General features: G+C 44.6%; 1 protein-coding gene across 1 annotated transcript in view; it reads right to left on the reverse strand.

Moving 5' to 3' along the window:
• The window catches only part of Fbn1 (fibrillin 1), a 207,471-nt gene that overhangs the window by 22,806 nt on the left and 160,881 nt on the right, over window positions 1–23,784 (reverse strand). Inside the window, 14 exon segments of the mRNA XM_051144536.1 lie at window positions 31–150; window positions 1,874–1,990; window positions 2,211–2,276; window positions 2,818–2,967; window positions 6,107–6,232; window positions 8,075–8,194; window positions 9,018–9,146; window positions 10,264–10,380; window positions 12,306–12,431; window positions 15,678–15,800; window positions 18,657–18,782; window positions 21,424–21,495; window positions 22,133–22,291; window positions 22,900–23,022. Coding sequence (XP_051000493.1) covers window positions 31–150; window positions 1,874–1,990; window positions 2,211–2,276; window positions 2,818–2,967; window positions 6,107–6,232; window positions 8,075–8,194; window positions 9,018–9,146; window positions 10,264–10,380; window positions 12,306–12,431; window positions 15,678–15,800; window positions 18,657–18,782; window positions 21,424–21,495; window positions 22,133–22,291; window positions 22,900–23,022 — 1,674 coding nt within the window.

Here is a 23,784-nt window from a genome sequence, read left to right on the forward strand (position 1 = left end):
AGCCGACTCTTCTGTATTTAAGGCACTGACCTTCACACGTCATCATTGGACCAGGCTCAAATCCTTCCTCACAGGTACACTCAAAACCTCCGATCACATTCTTGCAGGTCCCGTTTCCGCAAGGATTGCCCACGGAGCATTCATCAGTATCTGCCAGTGGTGCAAAGAGATAAAACGAGTGAGGATTAGTGGGCTCAGTCTCGGATGCCACTATTCATTCTGTCTGGGTTCCTGGATCTGCACTGTCTTGCTCAGTTCTCCTGTGCTTGCAAGGAGGGACTGTGTGTGACTTCTGATCACGGGGTTCTAGCTGGAGCTTGCCCTCGCTTACAGGCAGAGACTGTGAGCGAGACAAAGTCTAACCCTTATATTGCCCGTGTGGTTTTCTGCAGCCTGTCCTTAGGAAGAAGTGCATGTTTCCGTGGGAGGAGCTGCTCTAATAGGGAAAATAAGGCTCCCCCATGCTGCCAGGGGTTCTGCTGGTTCGAAGACAGAGTCTCCAATTGGCCTCACATTACATCATTGCACAGGAAGGCTTAAATATGATGGAGTCTTGCCAGATATAAAATAGAAGACTAAATTTACACAAAATAAGAGACCTAAGATTAAGTAGAATTAATGTACTGGATAAAATCCAACACTCAAGTACATTTTGTTGATTCTGTTAAAACCAGGTGGTTTATGTTAGGCAGGGGGGAAGAAAAGGCTAGAAAAAAAAAAAAAAAAAAAGAAAGAAAGAAACATGTTTAGGGCGTGACCTTTCTAAACAACTGTGGAGAAAGAAAACATTTTACCAAAAGAGAAAAAAAAAAAAAAAAAAAAAAGAAAAAGAAAAAAAAAATCCCTAAAAGATGCAGCTGTCTTCTAATCCAACCACCTGGAACACCCACTGTTCTCATTTCTGCCCCAGGCCTCAGGGACAATATTTCCCTTGGGAAAGAGAGAACCCTATTTTTAGAAATTGCATTGCTATTTTAGAGATCTGAACCCCAGGAAAATAGTGCGCTCTTGTCCAGGGTTCCTCCTTCTGGGCGAGGAGGAACACACACAGCACACACACAGCAGCAAACTGAAGATTTCAAAAAGCTAACATTGATAACATTTGTTTCTGTTTTGCTACTAAACCCCACTTTACAGTGAAGAACACTGTATCTCCTTTGATTTAACAAAAACAACAGTATCTTTGCGGTTTAGAGCTGCCAGGGTAATTAGACACAAATCAGTCATTTGCATAATAGCCCAAGCGAGGTGGGAGAGGTTAACGGATACATGTGGGCTCCACCCTTAGCCAGCACTGCAGTCCTGGGACTCCCACTCCTCATGAAAAGGCAGTGCTTTTCCGTCTGCACATTCATTGTTGAGCACACTTTGTTTTAGAGTTGTTGGACATAGTATTTGAACCCAGCTTACAGTGAATGTAACTAAGAGTCAATGGTCCACACAGGAGTCATTCTTGGGCATTTTAATGAAAAGGCTAAAACAAGAAACTGGATTGGGTGGGTGGTCTTTCCTATTGTCAAATAGACATGATGCATACAAAACGTTTGGCATTTTTACATACCAAAAGTATAAATTACAGCCACTAGCAGTATATTTTTTAAGTTGTACTAAGACTTCTGTTTACTGTTATCCTTTTCGGTATTTCTTAGGACATGCCCCGGATCTGCCTTCCAAGTTACACTACAAGGGTCGGGCAAGGAAGGACTGTCCTTGCTTGTTTCACTACTCTAGGCTCCTAACTAGACAAGGCGACTTAGCTGGCCGTCTAAACGAAGACGTCCTCAATGTGACTCCTACCTTGGTTGAATAAAAGCCAAGTAACTCAACTTTCTCATAATACAATTCCAAAGGAGGAGGTGGAGGAACTACTTACCCACACACTCATTCCCTTCTAGAATATAGCCAAAGGGACACTCGCAGCGATAGGAGCCGTCTGTGTTGATGCACTGGCCATGTTTACAGACATCAGGTTCTTTGCATTCGTCCATATCTTAAGTGAAGGAAGAAAAAGCAGTAAAAAGCAAAGTATTTCTCTTAAACTACTGCCATTTTCCGTGTTCAGTGGTGAATATCTGACATCAAAATGCAAATATCATCCAAGTGACACAACAACAACCAGAAGAGAGTATTTCTCCCAGGTAGGTAAGGAGACCTAAGACCTGGAGGAAGGACGCAGAAGAGACTGGGAGGACCTTCCTTGGGGCACTCACCCACTGCTGAGTCATCAGGGCCCACAATGATCCCACTTCCGAAGGGGCAGATCTGGCGGAAAGCCTCTGCGGTAGAAAGAAGCACTCATTAGTGGGCAGGCCAGGCACAGTGACAGGTTTCCCAGGCCCCTATCCATTGCCTGTTTGTGGCCACAAGCTGGGGACAGTGAGGGCTAACGAACAAGACACCCAGAAACAAAGAGCCATGACCAACATTGCTAACAATGTGTCCATTCTTTGGATGGCTTTGATTTATAACATATTGAAAAGAGAAAATAACTACCATGCATGCTCCTTAGATAAAAGTAGTTTTTTTTTTTTGTTTTGGTCTTTCGAGACAGGGTCTCTCTGTGTAGCCTTGACGATCCTGGACTTGCTTTGTAGACCAGGCTGGCCTCAAACTCACAGCGATCCGCCTGCCTCTGCTTCCCCAGTGCTGGGATTAAAGGCGTGCGTCACCACACCCAGCATAAAATATGTTTTAATAGGCATTCTTATTACACTTTAAATTCAATTATCCTATTGGCCTTAAGGCTGCCACTGTTACTGATTTCATGGTCATATGTTCATGAGATCATGCAACGAGAAACAAAGATGCTAGACTTACCATCAGGCTCGGTGGGGCACAACTCGCACGGGTCTCCCCAGCCCTCTCCCTTCAGAGCACAGCAGCACTCCTGCTTGGAATGGTTTCTGGATTTGGGTGACGAGCACTTTCCACCTTCAAACTTCGCGTAACAGTAGCTCATCCTCAAATCTGTGACATAAACCCACACAGTACACTTCAGTTGACTTCCTGCTGGATCTTTGCTGTGTGATAGTGGGCCAATGTGTTCTCTTGTTAACCAGAGCAATACTCCATTAAGTGACTGGAATTACCCACTACTTCAAAGCAGCCTGATGTGAACACTAAAGTCCAACCCTGTCAGTCTTAACAGATTTCTACTAATGACTTCAGGACCATAACATTCCCTGATGGAACCAATCACAAAGACAAATCCCCTGCACAGTGGCTTTTCTTGCGTGAGTTCTGCGCAACTTTCAGCAAACAGACTAAGGGAGGACAGTCTCCTGGTTCTAAGACACATACTGTCGTTCTGTGTCCTGTACACCCTGGAACCAAAGAAAACCCCACACCATAGCATAGAGCAAGTGAAGAAGTGGTAAGTGTGTGGGCCGGGGAAAGTGTGCCACCAGGGGCGTTCACCGAAGTAGCCACTCATGGCATTGTGGGGACACATTTCAAGTGGGGTTCCCTGCAGACTTTATGCTCACACACACACACAGCTACATCAAAATTAAATTTCCACACAAAGCCTGTTCAGTGCAATAGAAAGATGAAGAAAAAAAAAAAAAAAAAAAAAAAAAAAAAAAAAAAAAAGAGGACAGAAGGCAAGACTACGGGTGGGTGTGGGCAGAATAACCGGTCTCTCAAAGAATATGCGTTTCTTTACATACACTATTGCTCTGGTAACAGCAAAGAAAGGAGACTTCTTTCTTAGAAACACTCTAATGTCGCGTGACATAATTTTGGAGCCTAACTTTTCCAGTTCTCCTAGAGCAGACTGGGGAGCTCTGAGCAGTGAGCTCATCTAGGGGGTCTGGAGTATGTTTTAATTAAAACTTGACTTCCAGAGCCTTGCCCAACTTCGCTGTCATTACACAGTGGCTAAACTTCACAGGTCTGAGGACGTGCTTGCTTCCCCAGGCATTTTGCACCACCTTTCAGCTTTAGATCCGCCCACCTCTCATTTCTCCATTCTGTACCACCAGTTTTCCAGCAGCACAGAAAGCATGCTCATATCGCACTGTTTGCCACCCAAATATCTACTTCGTGGAGAAATACCAAGATCTAACTAATTTTCATTTTCCGGGGGGGGTGGGGGGGAAGGGAGCCCCCTCTTCATTTGCTTTATTCTGCGAGTTCTCTGTCACATCCATGTTTTGCATAAACAGTGCTATTTTTACCACTTATTCCTGTCCTTGGGTTGCTGACCCAGTTCTATCTTCCCCACACAGAAAGAAAAATAAATATCTTTGACTCAGAAGCAGACTCAAGTTGCATGAAGTCCCAAGTCAATCAAAAACGACAGATCTCTGTCCCTGAATCTTGCAGGTAAGAGTACTCCTTTACAACGTAGCGCCCAGTGCCGGAGTCTGCCCCCTCTGGCCCTGAGTGTAGCCACATTTGGTGCTTAAAAACCCCAAATCAGTGGTTCTGTGGAACTTTCTCATTTTTTGGCCAACAGAAGCTTGATTCAATTTGTCGCCCTATAAGGAAACTCCTAGTTTCCAAGTTTCAGGGTCCAGCGGGGCATGCACTCAGTAGGGGATATGTTTTCAGTCCTGTTGGTCCCTGTAGGCGAGCTTAAAGGTGCTCTGCATTGAGAAACAGCTCTGTGCTCACAAGTACCGCCTTAGCCAGAGCTCCCTGGGATGCCAGCTTCCCAGTCCATCTGCAAACAGCCCCTCCTGACCTCTGAAATTCCTTTGGAAGTATGAAAGTCACTCTCCCTGCTTGCATTCCTCAGTTCTGGCTGAGGATGTGGCAGGGTTCTCGCAGCTGGCCTGGTTCTTCCTGCAATGTCAGCTTGCCCTGTGACAAGCCAGTGCAAATTGAATTAATAGCCTTGGAGTTTCCTCTGGCTTGCCACATCGGCAGATTCACACCTGGCTTCTCACTGCTTTCTTTCCGAATGCAGGCCAAGCCAAAGACACAAATGAGGGAGTAGAAATCAGGCTCTACCAGGGCTGGCCTGTGCCTCAATCATGGCTCGGAAACCCCTGTGGCCTTCTGATAGTTCCCTACAAGATCAAACGAGCCAGGGAATTTGCAACTTTTCCATTAGTACTTCTGCAATGATCAAATGGAAAAGTAAAACAAACAAACAAACAAACAAACAAACAAAACCCATAACCAGGCAGAATAGTAATAACAAGAGTTTTCAGAAGACAACAGAACTCTGTCATACACACAGGAAGATTGTTTGGGTTGGCATGGGGTGAGTGCTGGTGTGGTTTGGGTGACCAAACTGGACTTTTACGCCAATACATGGCTCCTCCAGTCAAAACTTGTCAGGCCTAGGACCCACAAAGCCTTATGTTAGACTCTTAAATTATATTCTATACCTAGTATTTGGTAATATGAAGCAAACCACATAAACAAAACAAACAAATAAAACCATAAAGCAACAAATAGACACTGACTGACCGACTGACTGACCAACCGACCGACCGACTGACACTCTAAATGTAAATCGGTGGGCCTTTCCTCGTCCTGCAATTCATTAAACTAGTTTGTGTGCGAATAGCCAAGTAACATAACAATTGCATTGTTTAAGAATGTCTAAACAAGTTTCTGGGTTTTAACCAAACACTGTTTTGTGTTTCCTTTCAGAGTCTTTAAATTTTTTTTTCCCTTTTGTTTTAAAGTTAGCCTGGCAAGCCCTTGAATATTTTCACCATTTGACAAGTATTATTCTGTTTCCCCAGAGGATCTGTGAAGCAAAGATGGAGGACAAGGTGATCAGTTTGCACTTCCTCTGTCTGAGGATCTTGGCTTGTACCCACATTCATATAGGTGGAGAACTCACAGCTGATCTGGCCTCAGTGACTCCCAGGGATGCCCCCCAAAGAGCCCATCAGTATCTGTGCTTGTCAGAGGGCGAGGGGTGTAAGTGCCAAGAAAGTTGTAGAAGCAACAGAAACTTGATGGATGGGTTTTTAACCTTAAAAGTAAAAAAATGAACTTTCAGGCATATGGTACTCATTAGACCTGTGGGTGAATGAAACGTCTTCCCGTTCACAGAGGCTCAGAGCCTTGCCATGTTTAAAACATAAGACCACAACAAATAAACACAGCGTAATGGAAGTCCAAAGTGTTCATAGGCATTTACCTTGGCACCTTCTTCCAGTTGAGGATAGGGAGAATCCTTCTGGGCACAGACATTTGAAGCTGCCCTCGGTGTTGCTGCAGGTCCCCAAAGCGCAGATTTCTGGCTCTTCAACACACTCATCAATATCTAAAAGAATTATGCATGCCAGAGTCAGGATGTCACAGAGACCTCATTAGTCACCAAGTTGAAAACATACAAGTTGAGCGTTCTAGCTGTTTCAGAATCCTTCCAACAGGGAGGTGATTGCCTGTTACATATATTTTAAGGTGAATTTTTAAAAAGTCACTTCTAACAAATCTTGATGTATAAAAATGGAAGCCATAAGCATCTCCTAGGAGTTGTCGTGATGGACTTCTCTCTCATTCGTGGAGGTGCAGGGCCAGTCAGAGAAGCCACACCAACTCCACACCACACTGAGCTGGGACAGAGGCCTGAACCCCAGCATCCCGCCTCACCACTGCACAACCCAAGTGCAAGGCTGATCTCAAGGAGAGCTGAGTTCTCTCCACTCACCAATGCAGCCTTCCCAACATCCTATGCTGTAGCTTTCCCAATATACCACTGCTGAAGCCTTAAAGACACCAATAGCCTCATTACCTAAACACAATCCCATCCCAGAGCATGATTCTGATCTGCAAGTTAGTTTTTCTGAAGATATAAAAATCTTTTTTTTTTTTTTTTTTTTTTTTTTAATAGACTAGAGCTTTTCCTTCCTCACAGAGCTAACAGGAATTGGACACATGTGAATTAAGGCCTGGGCTCTTTAGCACATCAGTATATTGTATCACCTATAAGGGGTGACCTATTGAGAAGTCAGAGTGCCTCAGCTAACCAGTGTACCATAAGGGTTTTCCTAAGAGACTCCTAGCAGGTACACATTGGTGTGACTTATAATTAAGTATTCCTTCTCTTTCTCAAACTTATCTCAGTCTAGTGACTTACACAAGCATTGCGCTTTCGTAAAAAGCATAGCCACTCTACTCATCCACTCCCTGTGACTCTCCGCTAGAATTTATAGTGAAGGAAGGTCTTTATAGTCTTAAATCTGGGCTATACTGTCTTAGTCTAAATGCACACACGCACACACACACACACACACACACACACACACACACACACACTATCTCTTTTTGTTTCACATCTGTACAATTGTGCCTACACCAAGATGCATTTACACGACTTTGTTCTCCAAAGGCCATCTAAGGGAAAGCCAAGAAACTAACTCCATTTTCTTGCCTTAATATGGTAACAACCATGCAAGAGATAGCATAGAAATAAAGGCGTCAGTCAATGTGATTATTCTCTTGTGGAATGCGAAATCAGCCTCCTCGTCACTGCCTCCATAGTGTATATTTTTTAATTGTCATTTTTGGGCTTACTAATGAGTTTGGACTCCTCTTCTTTGAATCACTTTATTCTTAAACTCTTTTCACCACTACACCTGACCTTTCCTTAAAAAAAAAAAAGTTAACTTTTGTAAAAATGTTCAAACATTTCCTTTTGGAGGTTGCTTTTATGATTATTATCAATCTTTTGTTATTATATATGATGCACATGGGTATGTGTGTATGTGTCTGAAGGTGTGTGTGTGCACATGGACGTGTGTGTGCATGAGGCCACACGTTGACATTAGATGACTTCCTAGATCATTCTCCATCTTATTTCTTGAGACAGGCTCTCTCGAGTTAATGTAAAGCATGCTGGCTTGTCTCGTCTAGCTGGCTAGCTTGTCCCAGGGATCCCATGTGTCTACCTCCCAAGCTCTGGGGGTACAGGAGGGCCACCTCACTCACCTGGCATTGACGTGGGTGACCGAGATGCAGACTCAAGCCCACACACTCGTGCCAACTTAGACTTTTTAAAAAAAATGTATTCTAAACTGGAAATGCCACTGCAAAAACATCCTGACTTCAGCGATTCTAGTGCAATGCCCTTACCCTTCTCCTTGCCGTCACAGCCCCGCCTTACCTTCACATTTGTCATTCTGTAGACTGTACCCTGGTGGGCAAATGCATCTGTAGGAGCCATCTAAGTTCTGACAGGTCCCAGGTGCACACTTCCCAGGATCCAGAGCACATTCATTGACATCTGCAGAGAAAAGGAAAGTGGAGAGAGGTTCCTGCCCGCACGCTCTCCATCAAGCAGGGCACACTTCATCAAAGGACCCACAAGCAAACCGGAGAAGAGCGTGGAGCCCATTAGAAGCCACAGAGGCCTCCCAAAGAGGAAAACAATTACTTTTAAAAGCTTCCCAAAGGGTGCAACACAAATTGAGTATTGTTAGGGAAGTGTAGTTCTCGGAAGGGGTTTTAAAGACACGTAAAAGATTATGGGAACTAATCTCTGGAGAGGTATTTTGAGCAAAATATAACGAACTATAGATATTAAGTTTAACAGTTGTTTTTTTTTTTATGACTATAACCGAATTTTTAAAATAAGAAAATGGCAATATGTATGCATTAAAAAAAAAAAAAAAGCCTTTACCAGCAAGAATAGTGTAATCCTATGGTGATTTTTCCTTTCGCTGCCCACAGTAGGATTAGAACAGAGACTTCCTAGTTCTGTGTTCGGAACTGGGGACATTTTCTCAGGGACTTTTTTTACTTCCTTTTTTTTTTTTTTTAAATTTGAGGACTTCATAAGTACACTGTATTTGAGTATTTTTCACCTTCCCTGGCCCCTTTCCAACTCCTCCCCATGTCCCCCCAAAACTCCTCTTGATTTATGACTTCTATATTTATTTTTGTGGTTTACACACACACACACACACACACCACCACCACCACCACCACCACCACCACCACCACCACCACCACCACACCACAAAGCCTTTCCCTTATTTGCATGTGTTGCACTGACCCTTAGGACTGGCCTTCCCCCCTGTCAAGGTCTTCCTGAGCCCTGCACTCACCCACACAGGTCCTGCCATCTGGAGCCACTTCGTAGCCTTCATTGCACCTGCACTGAAAAGACCCCACCGTGTTGACGCACTGGCCATTTCTGCAAAGGTTCCCATTGCCCGTTGCGCATTCGTCGACATCTGAAAAAAAAGATCTTTGTTATGTTCCAAGGAAAAATGTCAGAATCCCAGCCTTCATTCTAAACTTTGGTGGCCTTTGTGGACCTGGCTAAATATAGGAAATTACAGTGAAGATCTGGTTTCAGCCACAGACCCAGCTGTAGGCACCCACGCAAATATAATGCAAAGATTACACTATCAAGTTAAAGCTGGTAATTCGCATAATAATTTTGTAGCAGTTTTGTGTATATATATAATCTAGCCTTTTTGTATTGTTGGTTTAAAATTTTTAATTCAATTTATAATACAAGATTAGGTTTCATCATGGACTTTTTAACACAAACAAAATTTGTTTTGTAGACTTTCAGCTTCATTCCCTGACTCTCCCTGGTCTCCTTTCACCCACAAAACTTCTTTTGCTTTTGTTTGCAATGTGTCCTTCCGCCCTCTCTGGGCTCCTTCAACACCTTCTTCCCCCTCTTTCTGGTCTCTTTAATTTAGATTTTATTTTTAAAAGATAAAATGGATTTACTGGGTACATAATTCAGATGAATTCATACTTTAGTACTGCAAATAGAAGAATTTAAAGTTAGCGTCTAACTCTATACAGTATTTGGTACTGTTTCTTAGCATCCCTTCTTTAAATTCTTTTTTAGTTTAAAATAATGGGTTTCATTATGATGTTTTCACACATATATATCCTTGCATATATGTATATGTAAGTATACACATAAAATGCATATGTATGTTTTATATAGCACATACATAAGGCTAAGTCTACATTCCATACCTGGGAGGAAATGCCTATCGCGTCTATACACTAATAACTTGTTTATTTGAAGAGAGACTGCAGAGAGGGATCTAGGCAAGGCGTTCCACATTTTCTAAAATTATGTATTTTATAAAGACTTGTTTTTGTATATTTTAACCTAAAGCATTTATCTTCAAAAAAATTTTTTTTTCTTGAAAAATGTTAAACGTAAATCAAAGTCGATATAAAAGCTGCAGCAGTGGACACAGTACGATAAAGGAATAGGGTTGCTACCTTTGACTTTTAATTAACACATTATATTTGACTGTCATGTGACAGAGCAGCCTGCGCGCTGCCTGGTCTGGCGACATTTCCCGGCACACTCACCTATGCAGTCGTTGTTGTGAGAAAGTATGAAGCCGTGATTGCAGCGGCAGTTGAAGGAACCAATTGTGTTTCTGCAGGTCCCGTTCCCGCAGGCGTCTCTCTCACACTCATTTATGTCTGAGGGAAGAAAGGGCCGAGAGGGACACCGTGACTGAAGGAGAAAGTGAGCGTGTGGTCCCTGATGCCGCAGGGCGGCTAAGGCTGCAGGAGCTGAGATGCTGTGGCTGAGAAGCTAAGGTGAGGGCCTACACCTTGGAAGGCCAGTGCTTCCTCAGCTGCCGTGTGGGAGGAGGCGAGGTGAGGACATGAGAACTGGACAGGAATCTTAACTCTATTTGCCTCTCAAATTCCTCACTCTTGCCACTTCACTCAAATATTTTCACTTGGAAACGGAAAAACTTCTGTGTGCATCTGGGCCTTCGTTTGTTGCCACCGTTGCACAGTTCAGCTTGCAGGATTCGTACTCCAAGTTACCCCAGAGTCATGACTCACCAGGCTTTGCTCTGCAGTCAGCAATGGAACTCTGTTCTCCAGCTAACCTAACCTGCCGCTTTGGATGCTTCTTCTTTCTCCCGCCAGGGATAACTTAGCGGTCCCTCTGAACTCAGCGGAGGGATGAAACAGTCCTCAGCCTGGCTTTGCTCAGAAGTCCTGGCATTGTTTGTCATTTTATTTATTGGTCTGTGGCTTTTCTCTTTGCTGCTTTATGAAGCATATTCTGGCAACTGAAATATTTTTGCATATCACTTACAGCGGCTAGCATCTTTCTTGTGTACTATATTAAGGAGGGAGTAGAAAAAAGTGGGCATAAGAACACCAGTACTATTGGTTTGAAGAGGGAGGCCTGGTGAAAAGGGCCGTGGATAAAAGGGAGAGAGTGAGTGGAAAGAGACTCCAGGGGGAAGGTCAAAATGTAGCAATGGTGAAAGTCAAGACCGCCTCTTTCAAGCCTGGGACCTAAAGATAACCTTTTATGACTCCGATGGTCAACTGATTGCTAGCTCCCTGGTGCCTTGAATATGGACTGAGCATTACATCCAAATTGTGAGTCACTGCCACCATGCCAGCTGCCTGGGAATTGGGAAGGCACAGCAAAGCTGTCATGTTGTCAGGTTTCAGAAAATTCTGAGAGAGTCAGAGAGGGCGGGGGAGGGAGAGAGGGAGAGGGAGAGAGAGAGACAGTAGAGTAGATTTTATGGCAACGCAAAGAAGGGTGAGCCACCCTGGGATGAGCCAAGCCCAATCATGGAGAAAATAAAATGTCATTCACAGGTGGACCTAGTTATAGCCAAAGGTAAGTGGTTTGAACAGGACTCTGTAGGCTTTCTTCCAATGGAAGTTTGATTCATGGGCTTAAAGACCCTCAGAAACCTAATGGATGCAGCCTTAAGTCAGAAAAAGAAGGAAGGAATGTGAGAACTTGAGTGCTGTGTGTTGTGAAGCAATTGGACAGTCCTGAAAAGGAATTGAAACCCTGACATCTCCCTCTTTTCCCTATAGGGAAATGATTCCTGTCCACACTTTGTAACAATTTTCAATTTACCTTTGAAGATTTGACACAAACTGGACACACACACACACACACACACACACACACACACACACACACACACACACAAATGGCCGTATATTCACACGCAGAGGTCTGGCCATATAAATACTATCCCAAACCACACACTGTTAACATTTGTATTAACAAATTAAATTGTTGTTTCAATATATTTCTCCATTTATCTGTTAGTTAAATGTCTTTTTTTTCCCTGAGGCTAGGGGTGCAACTCAGTGGTCGAGAGCCCCCCAGTGTGCACGAAGCCTTAAGTTTGATGCCAAACATTGCAAGAAAAGGATTCATACACACTGGCATTAACCATTGATGGTTAGTTATCCGGGATTAAGGAATATCCAGGGAGCTTATTGCATTCACAGTTCCAAAGACTAAGTGGTGGGTCACCGCTCATGCTTATTCTTATTTTGGGACCAGCAAACCAATTAACAAACAAGTTAGCATTGACTCTTGCCCTTACTCAGATGCACACACTTACCCAAGCACATGGTTTGATCGGCGTTTGTTTTGAAGCCGGTGTGACAAAGGCAGTAGAAGCTTCCCACCGTGTCGATGCACTGGCCATGGCTGCATATGTTGGGGATTTCTTGACACTCATTTCGATCTGTGAACCGAAGGCATCTCAGGTGAGCACTATGCCTCTACATGCATGTTTTCTTGCATGGAGACTTAGACCACAAAGCAATGGAATAGATTTAATCATTCTCAGAGACACTCCTAACTCGAAACCGAGGTGGTGAAGCAGATGGCACGCTGCCTATTTTAACTTTGAAATCAGCTAGAGTTACTTTCAGGGCATTAGTACTTAGTAAATGGAGGAAATGGGTTCCTTCACCCAGAGGAAAATAAACAAATAAGTTTAGAATGGGGAGCAGTGCTCAAACTAGGTGTTTAAACAGCATCATATGGACTTGATATCTCTAGGTTTTGGTACCAAAGATCATGGGCACTTTGGGGGTTTCTTTAGAAATTCTATAGCAAAGTCAAACACATTATGCTTTTATTGAAATGGGACGATATCGTAATCGAATAGGTGCTCGCGGTTAGACTTATTGCTTTGCCTCCCTCCTTTCAGCTTTCACTCCAGCACATCCTGCTTCTAGCTGAAATCCAGGCTGTTTCTCTCAGGCCTAGAGAACTGTTAACATCAGAGAAAAAGGTCTGGGTCTGGCAGAGACCTTCCTCTCAGCCAATTCCAAGCAGAATCGATCAATAAGGTACTTTTTAAAAAGTCTCAAGTGTAGGAGGGGAATTGGGATCACAGTGCTTGGAAGCTATGGCTGGTCAGCACTGAAAACAGTTAACAAATATCACTGTTCTCCTTTGCAAGACTATCCAAAATGAAGAACGGGTGGGAAAGAAAAGGGGATTTTTACTTTTATGAGCAGAAGAAGGAGTTGCCCTTGAGGCAGGTCAGGTGTTGTTGGATCTAGGAGTGTGCAAGGACCAGGTATATCTCTCCTTTATCTTATGACACTGAAAAAAATATGGAGTACTTGAGGGTTCTAGTGACAAAGCAAAAGTCAGCATTTTAGACAGTGTTGGCTCACTTTTCTGGGTCTAAATAACTAGGACTCTGTAAGAGCCGTATTTTAAAATCCCAGGAGATTATGGTTGAGGTTTCCTGGGGAAGCTTGGCCAACCTTTGGTGTAGGGGCAGGATCTCAAACAGGAAGAGTAGCGATCATAAGAAAATGGTGAGGCATGCTGCTGGGGAAGGCATTTATTTCTGCAGGGGTAGGATTTGCTATTGAGGTCAAACCGGCAACCTGAGCTCCACCCTCGGCAGTGATATGTGAGGCTAGAACCACTGTGATTTGGAGTTGGAAACAAAACGTGTACGAATCCAAATGAAAGTCTCCTAGGATGATATTTTAATTTTAAATACAGGCAGAGAAATAAATGCTTTGCGTTCAGCCTGAAAATTACCAGGACAAGACAGTGCTTAAAAATGTTTGTAAAATAGCTTAAAAGTAGACCGGCAACCTAACATGGCAGCCAAGAACTGGAACCAGCACCCCGGATGTGAAACAAAGGGATAGGGGTAAACTTGAGGCCAGCCTGAGCTAAACAGTAAGAGCCTGCCTCAAAAACCAACAACAAAAGTGACATGGGACGCCGGGCGTGGTGGTGCACGCCTTTAATCCCAGCACTCGGGAGGCAGAGGCAGGCGGATTCCTGTGAGTTCGAGGCCAGCCTGGTCTACAAAGCAAGTCTAGGACAGCCAAGGCTACACAGAGAAACCTTGTCTCAAAAAACCAACAAAACAAAACAAAACAGTGACATGGGAAGGAAGGAGTTTCAGAACAGAACCTTCAACCTTCAAAGCTGAGTACGTTACAAAACTCCAGGGCCTCGGTAAATGGGGGAAGTTCAACTGCGGCCTACATAAACTGCTCTGCCAGGCTTTCCCTGTCAGTACCAGATGTGGTTTAGGTTAACATCCTATAGGAAAACACAAAGGGACTTGAGCTGTGGTAGGCTGCAGCTGGTTATCTTGTGCTGATCTATTAATAGCCCAACTTAATGGCCAAGTAAAAGGTCTACAGTGGCACACTCAGTATGACCAGCCAGACTTTGTTTTAACTGGACTTATTACACCCAGCTCCTAAGAAGTATAAATGGAAAGTCAAATGCAGGAAAGCAGAGCTGGAGCCTGATGTCACTGGGGGAATTGTGCTTCATATCAGCGAGGCCCTCATTTTTCCTGTTCTGTATCTTTGCTTGATGGATAACCTCAGCCCCATTGACAGAATGTTAAATACCTGCACATGCTCCCTTAAACTCAACAACACAAATCTTGGTTTGCAAAGTGATTTTTTTGTGTTTTTTTTTTTTTTTGTTGTTGTTGTTGTTGTTGTTCTGTCCTTGCACCCTCTTCCCACCAAGGTCTCATTAAACAATGGAAAATACCCTGCAGAGAGCAACACACTTCCTGCCACTTAATCACAACTGGGCAAGAGAGCCAAGGAAAACCTGACCGGGGTGCTCCCCGAGTTGTTTCATTCACAAGTGCACAAAACCCCAGGAAACTTTGGAAGTGAGCCCCGAGCAGGGCGACACACTCTTCCAGACCTTGAAAGCACAAATGAGTGTAACCACGCTGGGGCTTACATGAGGACCAGTCCAAAGTCTTAGTCAGCCTCTGAGCTCAAACACAAGGGTCTTAGTTATAGATACCATCAAATGTTGACTAAATTTATCCCCAGTGTAAGTTAGCCACACATTACTTTCTTATTTATGCCACATTCTCATGCAGGTGAACAGCAGGACCTCCTGCTCACTGCAGGCACTGTGGAGGTGTTGGGACTATTAATGTTTGTGGCCTTCAGGGAGGGAAGACAAGGGTGGTGTGTGTTTGTGTGTGTGTGTGTGTGTGTTGTGCATTTTAAATCTGTCTATGCAGAAAAATCTGATCCAACTCAAGGGAGTGTAGCCATTTAACACATGTGGAGAAGATGATGAAGACCTCCTCTAAGGGAGATTATGTAGAAGATGACAACGACGACGACGACGACGATGCTGATGATGATAATTTGGTCATGAACACTGATTAGAGAACTGTGGGCTTATGTGTGTGGGTGGGTGGGTATTTCTGGGTGGGGTAGGGGCATAGGCAACCATTTATGTAAATGACCTCATTTCTCCTTTGCAAATATCTCACTTATAAGGAAGGCAAAATACTAAGTGTTTAGACATTTCAACAATTTTCCTGTTTTCTTTTTCCCTCTTTAGTTACTTTGAGTTTGTGAGCCTAAATTGTTACCTCTATCCCTTAGCCTTATACTCTCTAAAGAAGTGCAGATATCAACCCCTCAACAGCGACCTCCCCTGGGTGGGTGCTACGTACCGTTGCACTGGCCCGTGGAGGTGAGGCGGTAGCCTGGCTTACAGTCACAGCGGTAGCTACCTGCAGTGTTGATGCATTCAGCATTGCGCTGGCACACCGGGCCATTCTGACACTCATCAATATCTGCAAGCAGAAGAGAATTTAATTCAAGGGCGAAAAGAGTCTGGTGCTGAGTCAGTGATGTCTAACTCCTTACATTGGCTCAGTCTTCTGAAAAGACAGCAGTGGATATTTGCAGCAGGTTCATTCATCATGACAAGAACTTGAAAGCAACCAAGAAGCCCCTCAGTAGGGGAATGCGCCCTAAATGCACTGTGGTATATTAAGATGGTAGAATATCAGTCAACATTCTACTGGCCAACAACAAGAAGACATGGGAGAAAGTCACATGTGGATTAATAAGTGAAGGGAGCCACCTGAAAAAGCCATATGCTGTTCTGATTCCAACTATCTGAATTTCTGGAAAAGGCAAAACTATGGGACCAATAAAAAGATTAGTAGTTTCCAGGGCTTAGATTGGGGGTTGTTGGGGAGGGCAGGTAGGTAAAACCCAGAGAAGTTTAGGGCAAAGAAACTATGATACAATCACTATAAAATCATAGTAGATATATACGTCACTGTAAATGTGTTCCAGATGCCAGGAAGTACAATTCCGATGGTGGATCTTGTTCCCTAAGTGATGAGATATAAAAGGCCGAGGAAGGGAACAGAACTTTCAAGCCTCAGGAGGGAGAGGAAACTCTGGCTGAGGGCCAGGCAAGCTGCCTGCAAGTTGTTCAGGGAGCGGCTGCTATGAACTGTCCCCCATGTTGGGGTAGGGTAGGCTTTCGATGATGTAGCTGCCTATGGGCATCCATGCTCCCGTGTGGAACCTCTCACCCATCCTCCTGTATATGACTCAGGAAAAGTTACTAGTCCACTACGGTAGACTCTGGTAGAATTGCTTCTTTGGTCTCCTGTCAGTGCCCAACCTGGAGTGAATTTTGTTTGTTCAGACCTCTCCAGGAAAAGCCACAACAGAAATACATCAGGATGTCTCTCAGGCCTGTGCTTTTTATGATGGGGAAACCTTCCCACCACAGATGGAGCTCCCGGGAGTGGGATTGTGTGAGGTTGGGTGAGCTGCACCTCTCCGGCAGTAGGCCTGTGAGTAGCAGTGTGGTGCCAGTGTTGTAATGGACACAGCATTGCTTCACCCACTAGTTCTGCCCTGCTTGTAAACTGTAAAGAAACACAGCGTCAACTACGCCACAGAAGAAGCCAAGTGGTGTGACAGGCAGGCACTTCTGTGACTTGCAAGCCTAACATCTGCTCATGTACTTCCTTGTGCAAAGTATAAATATGGAAGTCCCCCAAAACATTCCTGGAATCCTTTCCAGTTGCAGGACAGCTGAGACGTGAATGAAGTTAACCTTCATTTTCTGATTTATTTTGAAAGCTAAGAATGTGTTGGGAAGTGGCTGCGTGTATTTAAACACTCACCTCCAAGATGAATAACTTGTGAAATGGAACCCAAAAATCAGGGTACCTAATCTTCTTCACGTTCTCTGAACGGGGCTGTTTCATGACATCTTTATAAGCAGAACCAGTGGGTGAAGCATGCTGGGTCTTCCCCGACAGCAGGGTACCATGCCCTGACCCAGCAGGCTTTCAATCCCATGTATACTGCAAGGTCTGGGCTGACTTTGTACTCATGGGTGGCCTTGCCTATGTGTCCTGGCCAAGGGCAGCACTGTTGGCAAAATTAAGTGGCATAGGGGGTATTTGAATAATTATACAAGGGGCCTCTACCTGGCAGGCATCCTGAGGTGTGTTCCGGAAGGGAAAGAGTACAGTCACGAGGAAGATCTACTGTCCCTGTTCTTCCTACAGCTGCACTTTCTCTGTAGGAACCCGATTCTTGATGGTTCCTGCAAACCCCACAGCTGGAACCATGGTCTGAATTGGCTATCTCCATGAAAAGTCCCAGATTGGCTATCACCCCCACCCACAACCCACACAGCAAGCAGGGCAAGCAATGCCTGCCCAGTTGGCCACGGTGCTTGAAAGCTGGCAGGAAAGCCTAGCAAGTATGTGGTTACTAATGGAACGTAACTCTGTGTATGGATTTTAAACTGTCCCTCAGAGAGAAAGGATTGCGAATGTCAAAATATTGACATGTGTGCCATAGCGCATGCGCCAAGGGGGTAACAACCCCTCTACAATGTGTAAAATTTGGCTAGAGGCCTGCCGTTCAAGCATTAAGTAGAAACTGACTTGAGTTGTCCTGAGGAACATCACATACTTCATACGCAGCAGTGTCTCTTCCACTAAAATGTAAGAGAGTGCTATCCTCCCTGACAGAGGGGGAAAGTATGAAGTTATAAGGAACACTTGGAATCTCAGTCTGTACACGCATGGCAACAGGAGGCAGCCGAAAGTCCATTTGCGCACGTGCCAACATTCTCCATATAAAATCAGATTTGTTCTTTTCGCCATTTAGAGTTCTCGGGTGAGTTTGGAATGTTGCGTTCACCATTGTTTCCATTTGTGGGGAGGGGCAGAGTCTCTGTTTGGAAGAGAACACTGACTTTGACATTTAGTTAAAGATGACTACCCTCTTGTGTTTGCTTTGAAGAAAGGGAAACAAAAGCAATCCATTCGACACACCCAGGAACTCAAAGCTTCTTCCTATCAGCTGGGAATCTAATATATCATGTTGTCAGAGGATGAGGTTCTAGCATAGACAGCATAGTTTTCCCACTGGGAGTTAATGAAAAAAAAAATTCTTTTTGCATGAAATCTCATCTGAGTCTCTGCCGTGTGCTTTTCTTAATTAATTAATTTAAAAAAAAAAATAGTATTTTTGTCAAGAATTTTCTGCAATGTGTTTTTCTGCTCTACCTCTTGATTGGAGTCCACTCTTACAGAACTTGGCAAGGGTGTTGCTGAGTAGCTTGTTGGTTGCTCCATTTGTACGTGTAGTGTAGGCACACTTACCTTCACAAACCAGTAGCTTGTCATTGTAGAAGAATCCCACTGGGCACTCACACCGGAAGCTGCCAACCATGTTGATGCACACTCCGTTTTCACAGACCCCTGGGATTTCCCGGCATTCGTCAATATCTAGAAACAGGGAAGCCCCTTGTGAGCCATAGTCTGGTCCCAGATCCTGTACAGGCTCAGACAGGACTGAAAGGCAGACACACACGTGTCTATGTGGAGTCCTTATCTTTCGGGATGAGTTTTGTTGCAAAGCATCCAATTGGTAAGGTAGGGACCACTTGTGAATCCACTGAGCAACATGTACAGCAGGTGAGGAGGGTCTGACTAAAGGTCAGCTCTGAGGAAGGACTGCTGTAGTAGACTGCGTTTTCCAAGGCCAGAGGGTTAGGCTTGTCTGCTTCTTCTTCTTCTTCTTCTTCTAGAGGGCCCCTCTGTCTGCTTGTCAGAATTTGACAGACCATGTCAGTTGGGCAGTACAGCCTACACTCACAAGTCTCTAGTCCTGAGGCTTCTGTTACTCTAATCAGGAGGCCCTGTAGGGTATTTTCCTTGCCTGAGATGTAAGGCAGCCACCGTGGGCTAAGGTGGGGTTTAGCAGAACAGCGGACACTTCAGAGCAGCACACCCTGAAGCCAACCTGTCCAGGGCCCCTCTTGATGAGTTTGATTTTGTTTGAAAGCAAATTAACGTCCTTAATGGAAAACACAGATTAGTTTCTCCTGAGGAGATGTAGGCCGTGAAACTAGAAAGGCGATCTCTAGAGAGGGGGCTCTCACGGGAGGCGAGAAGTAGGGTAATTGGTTACTATAGCAAGAAAGCAGGAGTGGGCTGACTGGAGGGAGGAAGGGACCAGGCATAGGTGCAAAGGGAAGAAGCATAACTACATGTGTGTATGGAAAATGTCATGATAAAGCCCATTGTTTTACATGCTAACCTAAGGAAACTGATTTAAAAAAATATCTCCAAGGGTACAATGTCAAAGCATCACTATTTTGAACACAGGTAGTTTTGACCTTTGGCACCAATGTTAAGTAGCCATGTGAGGTAACATCACAACTATGTTTTATCTGCAAACAACACCCAATTTAGAATCCACATGAAATAGGGTCACCCGTATTCGTTAGTTCCAAGTAGAAATGATGTGTTATTACCTAGCTTAGCAAACACTCACTGAGTCGAATCTCATCGTTAGGTACAAAACAGCCAATGGATATTATTAAATGTGGTCTTTTTCTTTTCCTGTCTGGATTCCATTTCCACTTGGAGAAGTTTAGTAAACATGCTATAGTTTTAGCTGCATGAGAATGAACTCTATATGGCAAGAGTTCTAAGACCTTTCAGAAGGAGGCTATAAGCTCAAATAAAATAAGGCATGTTTTGTCATGGCAGAATTTGGTGACTCTAAGTGCATTGCTAAATACCATGTTTCTAGCTGCCCAGAGCTAGAGCCAAGCAAACTGTGAGTCAGGACTGGGTTCTGGTCCCAGCTCTGTTACTAATTAGCTTGGTGGCCTTGGGTGAGTCTCTTCCCTTTTCTGGGCCTCTGCCTCCTCCACTGGAAAGCAAAGGAGTTGGACAGGATGATTGGAGGTCTTCCCAGGTCGGCTAGTGGATGGTGCTAATGCCATTTCACATCTTTGCTCACTGCCAAGTGTGGGGGCCAGGCCTTGCTGGGTTACGTGCCTGGACTGCCCATGGAGGCCTATTACCATTAGAGGCCACTTACCTCCCAATCACAGATTCTAGACAGATTAAAAGATGTTTTGGGAAGGAGGAAAACAGAGTCGCTAAGGCCAGGTGCGCCATGCCAATGTCATTTAGCAGTTTTTCTTTCCAAACCATGAAGTTTCTTTGGATGTTGACTGGCCTGTGGAGCCATATGGATTTGGCACTAAGAGAGTCTGCTGATTGCTGGACCAGGCCCTTGTTTTCTTAAACAAGGTCACTGGAAAGGCTGATGTGGACTTCACGTTTACTTACTAGGAATAAGGCAAGCTGGAGCAAGCCCGTGGTGTCTGCTATCAGACACAGTCGCAGAGGCTTAGGGGGCATCTAAGGACTGACATAAATCATGCCATGGGGGGCAGGGAGGGGTGTTTTGGGAATGCAACAGCTTCCATTGACTTTGGTGGTATTTGCTTCTAAACCGCAAGGACACTGCCCATGCTGGCTACACGCTGTGCAATGCTTCTCAATCCACTGTGCTTCTGAATCTACTACAAGCTACTATACCACTGCAGGGCCTGCATCAGCTCCCACACGACCACATACTGAAAAGACTTATGTCATGAAATTTTCCATACAAGGGGCCTAAAGAGAGGCCTGGGGAGACAGAACTGATAGCAAGGGGGCTTTGTGAAACCAGCCCCATAGAAGTACTGAAAAGTCGGGTTACATTTAGACAGAAAGACACTAAATTACAGTCAAATCCAACTTCAGCTGGGCCTGACCTTCCTTTGTTGGTACCTAGCGCTAGATTCGCTAAGCTTGATTGTAACTTCTGAAAAGTTTTCCAGGCCCTTAATCACAAGCAGTAAAGGCTTCTATCCATTAGGGGGCGCTGCAAAGGGCTTTTCACTATTTCAAGTGAAGACTTGCACTTCTTCAAAACAGCGTGAGGATCATCTGACAATGTTTCCTTCTCAGAAAAGAAAAAAAGCGGACCTTAGGAAAATGATGGTGTGTATACCTCCCGCTTCTAACACAGAGGCGGAAGCAGAGAACCCCCACCACACTCACAAGCACACAGGCTCAAACTCACCCACGGGTAAGCCAGTGTAAATATCAATGACGAAACCTGGCCTCTGGCTCCCACAGAGGGTAGCAAACTCATCTGCAAGAAGCAAACAAAGAAGGGGCATAAGTCAAGAGTGAGCAAGAATTCACAGAGAGAAATAACCAGGAAACATTTATAAAAATATATCCATCTGAAAACACTGGAAGTAGCAGTGCCTGTGACACAGACACTGAAGGGAAAAACAACCTCCCCGCTGACAGTGAGAGAGAACGGGTTTCCACATGCCCCATCCTCTTTGCTGTGTCTGGCTTTCATGTGAGTTCTCATCAATCCCACTCAGGCCCTCTCACTCGCATGGTGAGTGATTTTATACACAGCGCCTTCTCCCCGGCCCAAGGTTAGCTTTAAATACACGAAAAAAGATGCTCATTTATTTATCGGGTGCTTTCCCTGTTGTCCCCTGTGTGGGGGAGCTCTGAAACAATGCTAGCGATGTTTATATTTTCATGATATGTTGAATTTACTGGTTTGGTTACAAAGTTGGATGCAAATTAGAAAATATATAGTGTTACTCAGCGTTCAGCAGGAATGACCACAGGCAACTAACTGCAAAGTAAATGCTCGCCTTGGTAGGTCAAGTTTTCTCTCTGAAAATACAGATTACGCTCTTTTCTCTTTTTACTAAGCCCAGTCTTCTCTGGCAGTTCCTAGCTAACTTCTCCAGCCTGGTCACCTGTGCTTGGAATAGGGCACTGTTCACAGGGCTTGTTCCAGGCCCTGCCAATGTTGTAGGAGCAACAGCACATCTTCTTGGTCATGTTGAACAGGAGTTCCCCATCGCAGGTCTGATTGTCAGCATAGTAGTTTCTGTAGCACAGACTTCTTCTCATGTCTAGGAGGAAAAAGAACAAACGGGCCTGGTGATCTCAGTGTCTCCGCAACTCTTAAGGGGCGACTCAAAAAAGAGCAAGGATCCGTGGTCATCCAGACGTAACAGAAGCAGGAAACCTTCGTGCACACATTGTCTCTCGGCTACAAGCAAGGCACTTGGAGAAGTGTATTCCCTGTGCCACAGGGTGACATCATTATGTAGTGCAGCATTAGCGAGCTTTACATGGCCCTCCACCCACTCTGCTCATAACAATTCTCCACTGCCATTTGGCATGAGTCTCTTATTTCCGACTCATGATGTTTTAATGCTGTTGGTCAGCGCTGTAATATAATTGTATAGAGACACACCTATAAGTCAAATAGAAGGGCCATTAAACTGTTTGGCATCTCCCAACGTCACATTTTAAAGAAAGCCCTCAACTACCACACACAGTGGTGGAAGTGCCAAACTTATGGTCTACCAGGGTCATGTGTGGGCCCTCCCACTACAACAGTTCAAAGAAGGGAATAACTCCGGTGAGCAGAACGGCCCCCACGTGCGCCAGCTGCTTGACTGGTCTTTTGCAGACCAGAGCAGAGCCCCCGTGCTCGAGGAAAACTCAGACTCACCCATGCAGTTATTTCCCCCGTTCACTTGCATGTAGTCTGGAGGGCAAATGCAGGTATAGTTGCCAACGGTGTTGTAACATGTCCCTGGGCCACAGATACCAGGAGTCGCACATTCATTCACATCTGCAACCCAAGAGAGAAAGTGCTAGATGAATAGGAAAGCATCACTCTGGAGCCAGCGGGTGATTGGTGTCAGGGTGGAAGTCGACAGTGAAGAGCAAGACCTCCATCCAGAGCATGTGAAGCCTAGGTCCTTAGCCTGTGGGTGCCCCTTCTCTACGTTAGCTTGTCAGTCAAGAAGGCTCACAGAGGGGCTCATACCTTCTGATATGAGCGCTTAGTAGGTCAGTCCTTAATGGTCCCCCAAAGCACCGAGTGATGGAAATGGGGCAAAATCATAACCATCAAAGTGCACTTCAGAAAGGTAATGACGTATTTCATATATTCACACATATAATCTAGGCTAAAGCCATCAGCAGCTGACTTCCTAACTCTTCGCTGTAAGACAAAGTCAGGTGGGACTCCCTTAGTGCCTCTCCTCTTTCAAACAAGGGGGCTCACTGGAGCATCTGTTAACCACAAGTCTGAGCACTAGGTCTTATGCGTGGCGATGCTCAAATAATTCTTACTGAAGAGGTCTCTTCCCTGACTGGTCCTGCGAATCCTGGATATAGATTGATCCCACCACCCAGTCCTTGAACTAGTTACTCTCAAATTGAAAAATGGTCAAAATCCTCTATCTTTAAAAAGGTGAATGAGGCCATTGGTTGTATCATAAAGATAAACGTTCTCCGGAGGTTTATTTGAACACATGTGTACAGGTGGCAAGTGGTTAAGGAAAAGAAAAGGAGCCCAGAACTGTCCTGTACAGAGATAGCATGCATG

This window comes from Acomys russatus, chromosome 4 (genome assembly GCF_903995435.1).
Source record: "Acomys russatus chromosome 4, mAcoRus1.1, whole genome shotgun sequence".
Lineage (NCBI taxonomy): Eukaryota > Metazoa > Chordata > Mammalia > Rodentia > Muridae > Acomys > Acomys russatus.